Source organism: Sorex araneus, chromosome 5 (assembly GCF_027595985.1).
Source record: "Sorex araneus isolate mSorAra2 chromosome 5, mSorAra2.pri, whole genome shotgun sequence".
Lineage (NCBI taxonomy): Eukaryota > Metazoa > Chordata > Mammalia > Eulipotyphla > Soricidae > Sorex > Sorex araneus.
Window position 1 is genome coordinate 204713826 of NC_073306.1, and position 16904 is coordinate 204730729.

Below are 16904 nucleotides of genomic sequence, written 5' to 3' on the forward strand. Positions count from 1 at the left end.
CTTTTTTGCTTTTTGGGTCACACCCGGCTATGTACAGGGATTACTCCTGGCTCTGCACTCAGGAATTATTCCTGCCAGTGCTTGGAGGACCATATGGGATGCTGAGAATCCAACCCAGTCGGCTGCGTGCAAGGCAAACACCCTACCCGCTGTGCTATCACTCCAGCCCCCACCCTTTTGTACTTTTGTATCCCACATCCAGCTTCGGGGTCATTCCAAGTGGAGCTTAGGGAAACAAGAGGTGTTGGATGGAATGTGGGGCAAGGAGAGTGTGCACTCTGGCCCTTCCAGCCCTCTCTGGGGTATGGTCATTGTTTATTTATTTATTTGTTTGTTTATTTAACTTTTTAAAAATTGAATCACCATGAGAACCGTTACAAAGCTTCCAGGCTTAAGTCTCAGTCATAGAATGATCCAACATCCATCCCTTCACCAATGCACATGTTCCACCACCAAGAACCCCAGTGTAACCCCCATCCCACCTCCAGTCCCCGTGTGGCTGATGATTTTCACTTTACTCTCTCTTTACTTTGATTACATTCAATATTTCAACAGAAAACCCACTACTATCATTTGGAGTTTTCCTCCAACAATCAGACCTGCCGAAAGGGCATCATTTGATAATTTGTTTTCCATTGCTGAGAATGAAGAGCATATGAGGTTTTGGATTTCTGGTATTTTGGTGACTAAGTCCAGAGAAATTTCTGCCAGAAGCCACATCACTGCAAGCTCATACCTCTGTCTTGTGGGCTCTAAAAGATGGTGGTCGCCACGCCGCTGCCGCCACCGCCTCGAAAGGAAAGGCCAAGGGACAAAAACCTTTCCCCTCCCGGGGTGGCACGTAGCTTAGTTCTCAATCTACAGGCGTTTCTGCAAGAAGCTGCTGGGTTCCGAAATTAGTTAGTGGGCCTCTGGGATCATGGGTGTTCAGGAGCGAAGGAGCCCAGTAGTTGTTTATTTTTTAATTTTAATTTTTGGGTGCCAGGGATGGAACCCAGGACCAAAATACATACAAAATATGGGCTCGACAGCAACTAACACGGCTCCAGGATTCGGGACTGGGACAGATCCGAGCCGCGGGGGCCACTGGAGTGGGGCAGCGCCAGCCCAAAACTCCAAGTGGTCCCGGCCGCTGGAAGTCACGCCCTCGACCCACCCTCGGCGCCATCTTCATGCCACAATCCACAGAGAAGCGGCAGGCATTCTGGTGAGCAACGCGGCCTGGAAAATGCTCCGGACCCGAGTCGGGGCCAGCAACACCGGGGGGCCGGAAGGAGGAGGTGCCGCCAGCACACCTTCTCCAGATGGAACCCTGGCGCCACTGAGCAGCAACTAACACGGCTCCAGGATTCGGGACTGGGACAGATCCGAGCCGCGGGGGCCACTGGAGTGGGGCAGCGCCAGCCCAAAACTCCAAGTGGTCCCGGCCGCTGGAAGTCACGCCCTCGACCCACCCTCGGCGCCATCTTCATGCCACAATCCACAGAGAAGCGGCAGGCATTCTGGTGAGCAACGCGGCCTGGAAAATGCTCCGGACCCGAGTCGGGGCCAGCAACACCGGGGGGCCGGAAGGAGGAGGTGCCGCCAGCACACCTTCTCCAGATGGAACCCTGGCGCCACTGAGCAGCAACTAACACGGCTCCAGGATTCGGGACTGGGACAGATCCGAGCCGCGCGGCCGCTAACGCGGCCGCGCGACCTTTTCTAACACCTGAGAACATACAATCTTTGAATGGAAAACTAATTATCAAATGCCTTCTTATTAGGGTTATCTTTTTTCGGGATATAACTTCCACAACAATAGTGAGTTTTGTGTTGAAATATGGAACTTAATCAAGGTGAAGAGAAAATAAAGTGAGGTTCATCAGTTATACAGATGGGGTGGAGGGCGGGGGGTATACCGGGGATTTTGGTGGTGGAATATGGGCACTGGTGAAGGGATGGTGTTTGAATACGGTATAAATGAGACATAAACCTGAGAACTCTGTAACTTTCCACATGGTGATAAAATTAAAAAAAAAAAAATTAAAAAAAAAAAATATGGGCTCGATATCGCTCAGCAAAATTCCCAGCCTCATCTTCATCTGTCTATTCCGATTTGGTCTGGAGTCCTCCCTTTGCACTCAGCCATCACTCCTGACATCAGGGTGCCAGACACAGTGATGGGTATTTATTTTTTTAACCTAAAATTGAATTTAATAATGACTATTTTGGGACACAGACTCCCTTTGGAGTGTTGGAACGTCACTCTTGGGAACTCACATCCAGGAATGCTTTCCAAAATCACCCCAGAGAACTGGCTTCACACACGGTACTGCTCTTCCAACTTCGACATTATCAGTACTAGAAAGTGGACCTTGCTTCTTTGAGAGAATAACTCCACCCCGGCTATATAATCCTCCCGAATGAATGTGACATACTGTCTCTTGCATCCAAGTCTAATGAAGAAGAATTATGTTTGCTAGAAAAGATGTCACATAACTATGTTCTGACGTAAGGAAACATGAGGAAATAATTTTCAAATTTGCTTTTTGGGTGGGGCGAATTGGAGCAATAGCTCCAATTGCTTTTTGGGTAGGGCGTTTGCCTTGCACATGGCTGACCCAGGTTCCATTGTTCCATCCCTCTCGGAGAGCCCGGCCAGCTACCGAGAGTATCCCGCCTGCACGGCAGAGCTTGGCAAGCTACCTGTGGCATATTTGATATGCCAAAAACAGTAACAACAAGTCCCACAATGGAGATGTTATTGGTGCCCACTCGAGCAAATCAATGAACAATGGGTTGGGCCAGAGTGACAGAACAGTGGTGAGGGCATTTGCCTTGCACGCAGTTGACCGGGGTTCAATTCCCTGCATCCCCATGTGGTCCCCCACGCACCACCAGGAGTAACCACTGAACAATGATGGGCGTGGTCTAACACCATAAATAAACAAACAAATGTATACGTTGGGTGAGGCAGGGAGGTAGCGCAGACATGGAGCCCTCTCTTTGCACGTGAGAGACCCCGGGTTTGATCCCCAGGCCCACACGGTTCCCTCGAGCACTGAGCACCAGTGGGTGTGGTCGAAACCCCACCCCCACAACCCGGACTGGCCAATTTTCATACTGGGTAGCAGTACTCTTTGCTTCTTACCAAGCAAATGTAAACGGTAATTCCTCAAACACGGGAAAGTAATATGGGAAGAAAGTACTCTCCATTCGCCAGGAAATTCACTCAAATGTCCTAAGTAAAGAATAACAATGTGCACTTAATTTTGTTTTGTTTTGTTTTGTTTTGAGGCCAGCCCAGGGGTACTCAGGATTTAATCTTGGCTTTGTCCTCAGGGATCTCTCCTGGCGGTGCTCAGCGACCATAGACAGTGACAAGGATCACACTCAGGTCTGCCCCCTGCAAGGCGAGCGCCTTACCCACTCACTCTACTATCTCTCCGGATCAATATTTTAAAAAAATTTAATTGTTTTTAGTTTTGGGGCCACACCCGGCAGTGCTCGGGTGCTGGAAGCTTGAACTGCAGTTGCCTGGGTATGAAGCGAGCCCGTAACCTTTGTGCTGTCTTTTTGCTTTGTTTTTTGTCGGGGGGCCACATCTAGCAGTGCCCAGAGGGTACGCCTGGCTCTGCACTCAGGAATTGCTCCTGACAGTGCTTGGGGACCACATGGGATAGCAGGATTGAACCCGGGTCAGGGCGAACACACTACCAGCGATACTATCTCTCCCACCCTTTCCAGTCCCCAACACGTAACTTTTTATTGCTGTGGTGGCCACACCGAGTGACACTCCAGAGCTCAGGGTCTCGCTCGAGGTGCCAAGCATCGAACCCAGGGCCACACACATGCAAGATATGTGCTCTACCACTTCAACCACATTTCTTGCCCATGATTTGTACTTTATTAATATTTATGTTTTTGATTCTTGGGCCACTTGTACTTTATTATTTATGTTTTGGTTCTCTGGCGATGCTCAGAGATAACTCCTGGCTCTACACTCAGGAATCACTCCTGGCACATATGGGGAACATATGGGATGCCAGGGATTGAACCCGGGTCTGCTGCATGCAAGGCAGGCACCCTTCTTGCTGTACAATCACTCTGCTCCCAATTTATTTATTTTTGGTGAAGCAGGATAGTTTTTTTTTTCCTTTTTGGGTCACACCCGGCGATGCTCAGGGTTACTCCTGGCTCATGCACTCAGGAATTACTCCTGGCAGTGCTCGGGGGACCATATGAGATTCTGGGAATTGAACCTGGGTCGGCCGCATGCAAGGTAAACACCCTACTCGCTGTGCTGTCTCTCCAGCCCGAAGCAAGTTTCGTATAGTGTTTATTGAAACTTGTTTAGAGAGATGTGAAGGGAGAGAATGGGAGAAGAGAGCACAGGCTTCTCCAGAGTGGAAATGAGCAAGCAAAGAAACAGACAAGCATGAAAGATGTGTGAGGGGCTGGAGGAATAGCACAGCGGGTAGGGCGTTTGCCTTGCACGCGGCCGACCCAGGTTCAAATCCCAGCATCCCATATGGTCCCCTGAGCACCGCCAGGGATGATTCCTGAGTGCAGAGCCAGGAGTAACCCCTGTGCATTGCTGGGTGTGACCCAAAAAGCAATAAATAAATAAATAAAAGAAAGATGTGTGAGAATATTTATATGGAAGAGCAAGACTATTATTTATTTGGGGGCCACACCCAGCCATGGCTCTGCATTCAGGGATCACTTCTAGTGGGCTCAGGGGACCATATGGGCTGCTGGGGATCAAACTCGGACTGGCAGTGTAGCAAGGCAAGTGTTAACCGCTTTTATGTGGCTGGAGCAATAGCACAGCGGTTGGGCGTTTGCCTTTCACGTGGCCGACCTGAGTTCGATTCCTCCGCCCTTCTCAGAGAGCCTGGCAAGCTACCGAGAGTATCGAGCCCGCGAGGCAGAGCCTGGCAAGCTACCTGTGACGTATTGGATATGCCAAAAACAGTAACAATAAGTCTCTCAATGAGAAGACGTTACTGGTGCCCGCTCGGACAAATCGATGAGCAACGGGATGACAGTGACCGCTTTTATGATGTGTACTTTAAATACTTGTTAACCACAATCTTATTACTGAGTCTCAATCTGAGAACCGCCTCTATTTCCTACATTTTCCTTCATTATTCCATTTATTGGAGAAACGGACTATTCTTTTTTTTTTTTTTGCCGTATCCAAAGATGCTGGGGGGCTTCTCCTGGCACAGCTAAGGGACCACCTCTGGTGTCATGGGGACCATGTGGAGCTGGGGATTGAAACTAGGGCCCCGACATGCAAAGCGTGTGCTAGTCCAGCTCTTTGGGCCATCTTCCTGGCTTCCAATGGTATATCCCTAGTTTAATTTTTCCACTTTCCTTGGAATATATATAAAAAGATTAGAAGTGGGGCCGGAGTGATAGTACATTGGGTTGCGCATTTGCCTTGCACGCGCTCAACCTGAGTTTAGTCGCTGGCATCCCCTGTGGTCCCAGGAGCACAGCCAGAAGTGATTTCTGAGTTCAGAGTGATTCCTGAGTACCACCAGGTGTGAGCCAAAACTGAAAATAAATAAAATAAATAAAAATAAAACAAGATAGGAAGTAGTGTTGGTGGTGATGTACTGAACAGGGATCTGGACTGTCCTCTGGCTCAGCCTCCGTAGAAGGCCGCGTGGAGGCTTTTCAAACCCTAGGAATAGAGCTTCTGTGTGACCCAGTAAGCCTACATCCTGCCATCTCTCCCCCGAGCCTAGGGCAGGAGTTCGAAGCGGTATTATGTGTGCCCGTGTACGGCAGCACCCAGTCCAAAAGCATGGAGAAACAGCCCAACCCTCCCACCCGACGGCGGGATAAGGGAACTGGCACGCACTATGGAACACTGGGCGGAGATCAGGAAAGATGCAATCTCGCAGTTTGCTCGTTTGAGTGGAACCCAAGAGCATCGATGTCAAGCAAAGGAAGAGGGAGGGCAAATCTTGGATGATGTCACTCACCTGTGACATACAGAGAAGCAAACCGAGGGCACAGACAGGATAGAATGATGACAGATCCTTGGCCCTGGATTATGCAACTGAGATTCTCAAGTTGGGGAGGAAAAGGAAAAACAAAAGACTAGAAGCAAGGGAAGGATATTGGTGCAGACGGTGGAGGGGGGCAGGGGGGCATTTAGGTGGTGTCGCGTGGAGACCAGCACAGCCAGCACTGTCGCCAGGTTTCTCTAGCTACGATCCACAAGGAGAGTAACACTCCCCTGTGCCGAGGGCTACAGACTGGAGTAAAGCAGATCCCAAACATGCCGAGGGGAGCCTGGGTAACCCAGAGGGAAGCACTTTTTTGTTTGGGGGTCACACCCCGCCTTGCTCAGGGGTTACTCCTGGCTCTGCATTCAGGGACACTCCTGGCAGTGACCGTGGGGCCACAGGGGGTGCAGGGATCGAATCTGGGTCTGCTGTGTGTAAGGCCAACTCTCCCCACTGTACTTTCGTGATCTGGGCCTCATCTTTTTTTTGTGGTGCTGGTGATTGCGCCCAGAGCTCCTACATGCAAAGCACGCACTGCCGACTGCGGTCCTGTAGCTGGTTTACAGGACCATGCTTGTTTTAGGAGCACTGCCACACAACACATTAGCAGAACGCCAGTCTCCCCCCGACCCCCACAGTCCGTTCCTCAGGAGTGGAGTCTAAGGGTTTGCTTCCATTCACGTCACCTGGTTTCTTGCTTTGTCTTATATACCACAGATGAGTGCCATCATCTGGCATGTCTTTTTCCCTGTAAGTTGACTTCACTTAGCATGACATTCTCCAGTGTCCCTCACGCAGTTGCAAAAGGCAAGGCTTAATCTCCGGGGGTGCTAGGTTGGAAGGGGAGCTCCCCAGCATTGCAGCAGACCCAGGGGCCCTTCCCGGGGATTCTGTGCCAGCCGTCATGCTCGCAGTGCAAGGGCCGGAGACGGTGATGCTGCTTGTGCCCTGTGCGTCAGGAACTAGCCACGCCACCCTGGTGCTTAGCTGACCATGTGGCGCCAGGGATCAAAGTGGGATTGTCACATGCCAGTTTGCCTTAAGGCCAGTGCTGCATCTTCTTTTGGCTCAGTGGGGTTGCCTTATGCACACACATACCACACGTTCTCTGCCTGCTCTGCTCTGGGGCACCGGGCCGCTTCCAAATCCTCACTCTTATAAATAGACGGACTATTCTGTTTATGTATTCTTAGAAAGGCTTAATTTTATCAACGGGCAACTGTTTATACTCAGAAAAGCTGAAAAGGGTCAAGGATAAAAAATTCAGGGATTCTAATTGGTCGTTCTGTGGATCTTGACTTTGGGTGATGTTAAACCTCTTCACTTGGCATGGACACCAGTAAGGCTCGTTCTTGGGGGCCGGAGGAACAGTACCGCAGGTAGTGTTTGCCTTGCATGCGGCTAACCCCAGGTTCTATCCCACGCACCCTGTATGGTCCCTTGGAACACTCAATGAGTCATACCGGAGTGCACAGCCAGGAGGTATCCCTGAGCACTGCCAAGTGTGGCCCAAAAACAAAAGCAAAGGAACCCCAAAACTCCTTGCGAGTTCGAGTTAAAAGAAAGTCTCACCTTTAGCAGAGAATCAGAAGTGGAATGGCATGTCAGAATTTGCACTGTCTTGACTAGGGAATTGAACAAAGAAAACCCCTTGGCTGACATTTGTATCTTGTTCTTAAAACCACTCAGTGCCCTCCTGAGAATCTTCCTTAGGCGAACAAAGCATACTCCTCCCCTCCCCCCAGTTTTAGCACCCTTGCCAGCCCAGCATTGCTCAGCCAGAGAAACTGTTCGAGTCCAGCGTACGAGCAACACAATACTAACTAAAATAGTGACGGGCGAACTGTACGGTGAGGCCCTAGGCTGGACCCCCCGGCACCGCCGAGAGGACCTCTCGTGTTCCCTTCCATCTGCATCTCCCGAAAAGAAAATAAGACCAGGAGAAGTTGTTCTAGTTTTGAGAGGAAACGATCTCAAAAGTGTTGAAAATAGCTAAAGAATACGTAAGAAAAAAATACCTTAATAAGTGAGAGCAAAGGTATAATTCAGGGGGTCTTTATTTCTGATGGGATAATTCAAAAGCAGATATTTAAAAATTATATCCATAGTTATACCAAGTATCTCAAAATGTCATTCTCCAGATTATAAAATTGATGCATTCTTAAAAATGCATTTACCCCTTTATCTTCAAAGTTGTGGTTAAGTGTAGTTTCAAAGACTCAGAAAGTAGTAACGAACTCTTGAACTTCCAATATTTTAAAAGACTTGATAGAAGTTACATTAAGAAATTGCTCAAGTAACAAAATAGTATCTTGCTGGCACTGCACTGACTTGGGGGTGATGCACTCTGAGAGGTTCTGACTGACAGCGCTCTCCCTCAAACAGAAATATCACTCCGTGAGAATAGTGTCATTTAACAAATTAAACCGTTCAAACATGCAATTCAAGGAAGAAAATATTAAAAGGGTTTCCCGGTCTTAGAAAACTTGCTACCTATCCTAGTATTCCACTGCCACACTTTTTTTGTCCCTTGGTTCCCATGGTTTACTAAAAACTATGTTCCAATTATAAGAATTATGATCAGCAATCTACGGTAAATTTCACAGGACAGAACTCTCATAAAATGAATGTTACTTATCCAGGCTTGTTACATTAACGGAGCAAGAGTTAATCCACTGTAAAAAAAAAAAAAAATCCTAACCTCCTTCAAAAGATCACTCACAAATGAACAATTAAACACTACTGACCAGTCTCAATACTTAGTAATTCAAAGAAAATGACTTTAAAATTCAGGCAAAGATGCTTAATACTGTAATAGGAATGTAATACAAATTTATTAATTTTAAAACATGAACTGACATTTTCAACTAGCTTATTTCCACATTAAAAAAAAATTGCAGGTGTTAAGTAGGGTCTTGAGAGGTTGATCAGTACCCTGTGCTCAGCCAAGACACACAAATACCCAGAAAACACCTCAAGGAATTTCCTTTGAGCAGCCGTATCAATGCCAGTTTAAATCAATTTGAACAATGTTTTAAGCCAGATGGCTTTCAAAGATTTCCCTGAAAGCCATTACAGATGGTCTCCCATAATTTCCCTCAAACTACATTTAAAATATTCATAGACATGTGTCTCTCCACCTGGAATTTGTCATTCTCACAAGAAACTAACCGGTTAACAATGAGAAAACTTGTCCGCAGATTTCTGAATTCTGCTGTTTTTTGATAAAAACCTTCACGCTCACTTGAATTTTCTAGATCTTAATAGAGGGTATGTTCAGTACACTCTTTCCAACTCCACCCAAGTCCCACCAGCTTTCCAGTGACACACACCTGAGCAAACCGGGAGACCACCTACGGACCCTCCATGTCTAGTCCACTAACTCCTGACAAAAAGCAGTGTTCAAGTCAGTGAATTCTTGCCATTTAACCAAAATTAAAATTCTCATCCCAATTTGACTGGCAATTTCAATACTAATCAGTATTAAGGGAAAGACAAATTTTCAGTGACTGAAAATAGTGCCTTACCGTTGCTTAAACACGAGGTCTCATTAGGTAACAAGTGTGGGGCAAACCTTTTAAATATTTGACTTCGCCCAAGTCTTCTACCAAATGGCATACACACCACCTATAAAATGTTTATATACTTAGTGTCCTCAAGTCACCTTTTTCTTCAACGGAACTTATTAGCACCTCAGTTGACCCCCCCTTTTTTTTTTTAACCAATGATGCCCTTTCCTGATGTGTTTAAACCTATTTAGCAGTCTGGTCTCTGCACCATTCTAAACATAAAAAAAATTCAAATGAAGTGGCTATCCACAATTGTTCTGATATCTGAATTCTATTTCTAAAAAGGCTCATGTTCTATTAACATAAATTACTTGTGTAACTAGATGACTTTTACCGAGTCTCTGAGTATTTCAGAATGAAACTGACTTGCCTTGGAGTTTCAAATTTATTTCACTTGGCCTTTGGAGTCTAAAGTCCAAAGTTCCCCGGAGGGAAAAAGAACAGGTTTATCCCCCCACTTCAATTCTATGTAAATGTCAATTTCTAGACAATGTATTTATGGAGACTTGATTGAAAAATTAAAAAAAAAAAGAGCCTGTATGTTTCAATAGGAAAGGACAATGGTATATCAACTTATCACCTAATTGTAAACTGGTGTATCTAGGTTTCACTGTCCTAAAGATCCTACAGCCGCTCAGAACTGGGAATCTCCGCTTCCAGAGTCAACAGCCTTAGCTGGAAGGTCAAACAGCAGAACTGGAGCAAAACAAGGCCAGGAACATCGTAACTTGATAGTCCACCAAGCACAAATGTCACTGGAACAAAAAAAATTGCAGGCACCATAGAAAACGAAAAGGCAGATTCATCACAAAAAAATTTATGCTGGGAGTTGAGGGTCAGGTCACCTTCTCTGCATGTGAACACATAAACCATCTAAGCAGCTAATATGGAACCATGGAAACAAAACTTCAGATCTAGTAACTACAGCAAACAGAATTCTAAGCTTCAATTCACCCAGGAAATTGTTCAAGATCTACAGCTCAAACTGCTCAATTATTTTTAAATGTACCAGGTCTAAATGCTGCAATGACACAACGAATACTTAGATGTACACTATTAACATACAGAAGAGACTTTCAACTCTTCCACTAGTCCTGTCTACAGATATGTGCAACATTTCAGTTCATGCGCTAACTGTATTGAAGTACTTTTCTTCTCTAACTCAACACATTCACACCAGCAAGACTGCCTCTAAAAATACTGTCCGAGTTGGTGCTTGCTATGAGACCATACCAACAAATACAAGTAATTTACTCTAATACTTAATTAGCTCAACTGTAATAACCTTTATTCACCAAAAGTCTCTTCTGAATAGATAACTCTCACACCATAGCTCAGTGCTCTCTCCCCGTGTACATCTGGTCTGGTCATTTTCATGAAATCAATACTCAGGGCAGTGTGATTAGCTGAATGTTTTGCTAGCCGACTCAATTTAACAAACCCTAGCAAATGTAGCTTAAGACACAGATATCCTCTCCAGCCCCAACAGTTTTCCTTAATAAACAGTCTAGGACTTGTAGTCTACTTGAAAGCTTCTGCTAATTTAACACTATTGGCTATGTCACAGAGACTTTCGTGACAAGGCCCCAGATGAACCGGGACACAAACACTTCAGAGTAAATACATCTGAAAAAACAGAGACAGTGTAGCTGGCTATTCATAAAGAAAGTTCCTCCCTATGGACCCATACTTCCTACCAAATAAACTGTGCCCTTATTATTGCTTATTTAAAATTATACCTTGCAGGGCTATTTAGTACCTGACGCAGAAAAACAATCACATAAGGAAACATTTATTTGAGGTTTAACATGAAATCATACAAATAAAATTTGTATAAACACAAATCCACACCGAGTCATAACACAGATAGCAAAGGACAAAGTAAAAACAAAGAGAACTAACTGGCGGCTATATACAGTCGGACACAGTTGTGTCTTGTACACTACAAAGTCTTTACAAAATAATCATCTTAGATCAACAGATGATCAATCTTCGATGTTGTCCTGCAAGATGGGTAACTTTAAGCATCTCCCCCTACGAACAAAAACAAAATAGCAGTTAGACCTGTGCAACACTGACAAGCTTTCAAAGGTCCACTTTCATGAACTGTTTTAAGTCCTCACTTTATTCTTTTCGACAACAATTAAAGATCACATGCATACTGATCGGCAAAATCCCATTTGGGTAATAATTTATCCAGAATCCTCAAACATTAAATTTCAATCTAGTTAGAAAATTAGAAAAGACTCTGGGAACGCTGCCTTCCCCTATTCCAGACTGGAATACCGCTGGGTTAAAGACTACTAGAAACATCTCTAGTAAGCCAAGCAAAATACTATTGTAGCCACAAGCTCCTAATAGGAATAGTGTATTTCAAGAGCACGAATTGCTTTGTGCATATGATCTTTAATTTATATCCCAGATTTAAAAGTTGTTTTGGTTTGTAGATTTCACTATTAGCTATAAAAAGAAAAAGCAAGCATTAAATCTTAAAGAATGAACACTTAAAATGAGGCTCCACAATTGAAATACAACACTAAACAGAAGACCAAAATGATTAAGCTGTAAAAAGGCATTTATGTACTTTAACTCCTGTAAAAAACCATTTAAGTTAAGTTTAGACACTTAATCTTCAAAAAGATTAAAAAAGAAGCCAAAGTCTGAAGTTTTCCACTTTAATCTTTACGCTGGTACATGAAGTTGGAAGAGACCATACCACAGGACAGCGTTTTCTGGTGTATGCCTTGCGCTCTGCCCGCAACGTGCGACCCCCAGAGATAGACGTGGTCAGGGTGACACACGGCCTGCAATGAAGTTCCCGCTGGCGGGTACAAACAAGGTATAATGTCAGAGTTAGAAGACAACATTCTTGTTTTCCTTAAGTTGTACCCATTTCAGTACTTTACCTGTTAATAGTTCTAAAAAAGTTTAATTATTCCTCTAGACCACCTGGTACACAAAGCAAACAGAAAAACTCTTAAGTTTTTCTGTAATACTAAAGAAAGTGAGATAAAACTTTAAAGTTAAAGATCTATAGACACTTTAGGCAAAACAGGCTTATCAAAGCAATTACAAAATTAACAATTTAGTAAAAACAGGCTACATATTATTTTGTTTTTACTTATTTTTCATTTGTCTATTGATCTTTAAATTAAATTAGACACTTCCACTGGTTTCTTGTACTCATACACACCTGTCTTTCTCCATGTCTTCTTTTAGTATGGCTGGTAATTATTTTGGTGATTGCCACCCCCTCGCGATGCCTTGCCATAAGTGCTCTGTTGGCCTATTTAGAAAAGACAAAGCATATTAATCATCTGTAAAATGGCTTCATCAGATACATTAAAACACTGTAAAATTCTGCATGCTAAATATTAAAACAAGTTCAGATACAATATCAATATAAAGCAATGTATCATTCTAGAACGTTTGTAACTACCACTTTAGTTATCACCTTGTCTTAAAAACAACAACAACAACGTAGCCCCCATCCCTCAGATAAATAGGTCTGTCAAGCTCATACATTTCAACAATTCAGAATGGGATTGGGTCATGAATTAAGTTAAATATTCTTACCACTGTAGTCTGCATATCCCTGTCCATATCCATAGTTCCCATAGTTATACCCAGTATAATCATAGCCGCCATAGCCACTATAGTTTTGATCACCACCATAGGCACTATTGTAATTTCCATATCCTTGATCATAATAGTTATTAAATCCTTGGTTCCAGTTTTGGCCCTGACCTGAAACAATGCACAATGACAGTTAGGAAATAACTTCTGACCCCCAATCCTAACATAAAATTTGCTCCTGTGGCTCACTAGTAAAATCTGAGAAAGGCAGAATGCGCATCCCTATTGGCATCTGCTTCTAATTACCATAAGAAAGGGGGCAGAAAGTCCAATTGTGCCAGTATCAAGCTTCCTACTTCCATTAGACAAGGGCAAACCGGGACAAAGGTGAAGACAGGCAGACTAGCTGCTGGACAAGGACCACGCACAAGAACATCTCTCAGGCCATGGTGTTTCACGGCATCATGCTACTCTTTCTGCTCACCTCCCCCCAGTGCGGACACGGAGTGGCCATTCGAGGAGGTGAAACCGAGCAAAACCCCCACCCGATTCAGCCTGAGCATCTCCCCCCTCTTGGAAGCTCCAAAGTGAAGTTTACTTCCAAGGTTCACACACAGTTAACGGACAGCCAGACGTTAGGTGCCCACCGCTCACCTCGGCCTCGACCCCGAGTGCCGCCTCGTCCGCCAGCCGCAGCACCCCTTCCTCCTTTCTGCTGCTGCTGTTGCTGCCTATATACCTCTTTGGGTTGTGCAACTTTAATTTCACACTAGAAACAAGTTTTGAAAAGGAAAAACGGTGTTGTTACTGAAGCCTAATTAAGCCACATCACTCAAATCAGACAGGTAATTCTACCCCAGGAAACATAGCCTCAAGCCCTTCACTTAATATCTACAAAATGGTTTTACCTTCCCAGATCCAATTTGATGGTATCTGCTTTCTAACAATTTCTTAACTGGCTCTTCATCTGTGTATGTGATGAAACAAAATCCTCTTCTCTCATTTGTTTTTGTATCCATGGGAAGCTCAATATTTTCGATCTGAAATCAAGACGCACACTCAATCATGCAGTAACGGCAGAAAGCTGTAGATGCTCAGATTGCCAGTCACTTGCCCAAGTTTCAACACAAGACATGCATGCTATCAGCAACTTCGAAAGGTGCGCTAGCAGCCATCAGCCCAGCTAGCAGCCAGCAAGTTTGTAACTCAGTGGGAAAGCACCCACCCAGCCCCTTACCCCCTCCCCCTTATTTTGCACATACATTGCCACATGAGCTAATAAGCCCGATCACACCAAAACGCCCATTTTGGTAAAAAACCAGATACTGGTTTTCACTATAGCATAGAAAAGCCAAAGGAAGGGACCTGAGCATTTAACCCCCACCTCACCTGACATACAAACGTGTTCTGCACTAAACAGACCAGAGATGATTATATAAGCAAAATGGAATCACACAGCGCACCTCTCCAAATGCTCCAAAATATTCTTTAATTTGCTCTTCCGAAGTATCTGGGCTCAATCCACCCACAAAAACCTTTTTAGGGGGCTCCTTCCCCTTTAAGGCTTTGGCCCTTTTGGGGTCTATCAATTTGCCATCCAGTTTGTGTTCTTTGAGTTCCAAAACCTAGAAGACAGATGGGTTTACTCCGACAGCCACGCTCAGCCCAGGCCCAGAACGCGCTGCTGCGGCGAGGGAAGGCGCCGGGTCCGAGCCGCGGCTCCTACCTTATCAACACTAGCAGCATCTTTGAAAAGCACAAAGCCAAATCCTCTTGATCGTCCAGTGACCGGATCTGTTTTAATGGTACAGTCTACAACTTCCCCAAATCGAGACAAATACTCAGTCAGATCTTTCTTGCTCGTATCCCAGCTCAAGCCTCCAATAAACATTTTACTAGGAACGAAAGTGATTTCTTTTTTAAAAACGTGAGCAGCAAAAACAAAAACAGAAAAAAAACGAACCACCGCAACCAACCCCAGATCAGTTCAACTTCGGGAGCGGACGAGGGTTGAATGGGGAAACTTGCCCTTTCTGCGCCCCCCAACTTCCATCCACGCCTACGGGAGCAAGCAAGAACCCCCAGCCCGCGCTCTCCAATTCCACCGCTCTCGGACCCTCCTGCCAGCCCTGCCCGGCGCATTGCACAGTGTCCAGGTTCTGCAAAGCGGCCGTCCACGACGTCACTGGCGGCCCCCTTGGGCCCATCGTGCAAGCTACACACAACTGCTCCCGGGGAGAGGGAGGCGGGTGGCCACGTTTACGTCCGACCCAGTTTTAATTTTTTTTTTAAAGAAATTCTCAGCTGTCCCTTTGCGAGCCCCCCGGAGCCCGCGCACGGCGCCGCCCGCCGCCCGGGACACAATGAAGAGGCGGCGGCGGCGGCAGCTGCAGCGTGTGGCGCAGCGCGGCGGCCCCTCCCCCCCGCCGCGGCGCCTGCGCACTCGGGCCCCGCCGCCGCCGCGGGCCGCCAGCCCCGCCCTGCCCCCACCGCCCGCGGGCCTCCGTGTCACCCCCACGGCTCGGGCTTCCACTGCCCTCGGGCCGGCGGGCCGGGCCCGGGAGCGCGGGGAGGGCAGCGCGCGGGCTGCCCCCGGCCCCGAGAGGCGAGGGGGCGCGCGTGCGGGGCTGGGGAGGGGGAGGAGGAGGGCGACGCGTGCGGTACCCGTCATCCTGCTGGTTCTTGCTGGCGTTGATCTTGGAGCCCTCTGCGAACTCCTCTATGTTGCTGTACTCGTTCATGTCCTCCATGGCGGCGGGGCGGTCGGCCGGGGCGTGCGGGCGCGCGGCGGTTCGCGGGGCGGCGGCGGAGGCAGAGCGTTGTATGGAGCTGGATTTAAAATGGCGGCGGAAGAGATCCGGCCGCCGCCTGCGCCCTCCCTTTATAGCCGCCCCGCCCGCCAATCGCGACGGCGGCTGCGCCGTGACGTGGCGCGGGCCGCGGCGCGCCCCCTGCCGGCCGGCGCCGGGAGCGAGCGCGGGGAGGAGCGGGGCGAGCTGGCGCGGCGCCCGCGGCCGCCAATGGGAGAGGCTGCGGGCGGCGACGGCGGCGGGCGCCGCGGGGAACAATGGCGGCGGCACATGGGCCAGCCGGGGCGGGACCTCCATCTCGCGAGGGGGCGCGGGCTGGGCAGCGCCGCGGCAGGAGGAAATTAAAAAAAAAAAAAAGCTAGGTGGTGGAGGGGGGGAAAAAAAAAAGCCCAACACACCCACAAATCCCGGGCAGCGCTGGGCAAAGGCGCCCCTCTTGCCTTGGCTTTGTCTCTGGCGTCCGGTCCAGCCCCCTCCTGAGCCAGGAGCCCACTGGCAACCCCGCCTTTTTGTTTTTTTTTTCCTTTTTTCTCCCCACCAGCTGCGGCGGCCGCTGCTGCTTCTATCGATCAGCCCCCGAGCGCCCGGCTGCTCCGATCAAAGGCGCGCCGCGCCGGCTGCCGGCGGCCCTGCTGGCGGCGCGCACGCGTGTCCGCCCCCGAGCTGGCTGGAACCAGCCGGACAGGAAGCGCGCGGGCCGCCGCGCCGCAGCCGCTTCCGCTCCAGACAGGCGCGCGCCGGCCGAGGGGGCGCGGCGGGGCCGCCCCGAGCCCACCCCGCGCCGCCGCTCCCGGCGGGGGCCGGACGACCCGGCGCGGCCGAGCGGCTGTCGCCGAGCGGGAGCGGAGGCGGCGGGCGGCGAGGGGAGGGGAGGGGGCACTCACGTCCCCGGCGGCGCCACGTGCCCCGGGCCGCTCCCGCTCGCGCCGAGCCCACTGCGG

The 16904-nt window shown here is 47.9% G+C and overlaps 1 protein-coding gene across 3 annotated transcripts; it reads right to left on the reverse strand.

The window, feature by feature from the left end:
* Positions 1-11353: 11353 nt before the first annotated feature.
* Positions 11354-16316, reverse strand: HNRNPDL (heterogeneous nuclear ribonucleoprotein D like). Of its 3 annotated transcripts, XR_008630222.1 has the most exons (9): positions 15818-16316; positions 14880-15048; positions 14617-14778; positions 14062-14193; positions 13808-13922; positions 13154-13324; positions 12771-12863; positions 12294-12398; positions 11354-11611 (listed from the first exon to the last, which is right to left on the reverse strand). XR_008630222.1 is itself a non-coding variant. In XM_055138697.1 (8 exons), exons 1-7 carry the CDS (start codon positions 16258-16260, stop codon positions 12793-12795), a joined length of 1263 nt encoding a protein of 420 aa, XP_054994672.1. In that variant the 5' UTR covers positions 16261-16313; the 3' UTR covers positions 11354-11611; positions 12771-12792. The 3 variants fall into 3 exon arrangements, 2 of the variants coding, with proteins under 2 accessions (XP_054994672.1, XP_054994673.1); XM_055138697.1 differs by lacking the exon at positions 12294-12398 and having other exon boundaries at positions 15818-16313; XM_055138698.1 differs by lacking the exon at positions 11354-11611 and having other exon boundaries at positions 12239-12398.
* Positions 16317-16904: the final 588 nt, after the last annotated feature.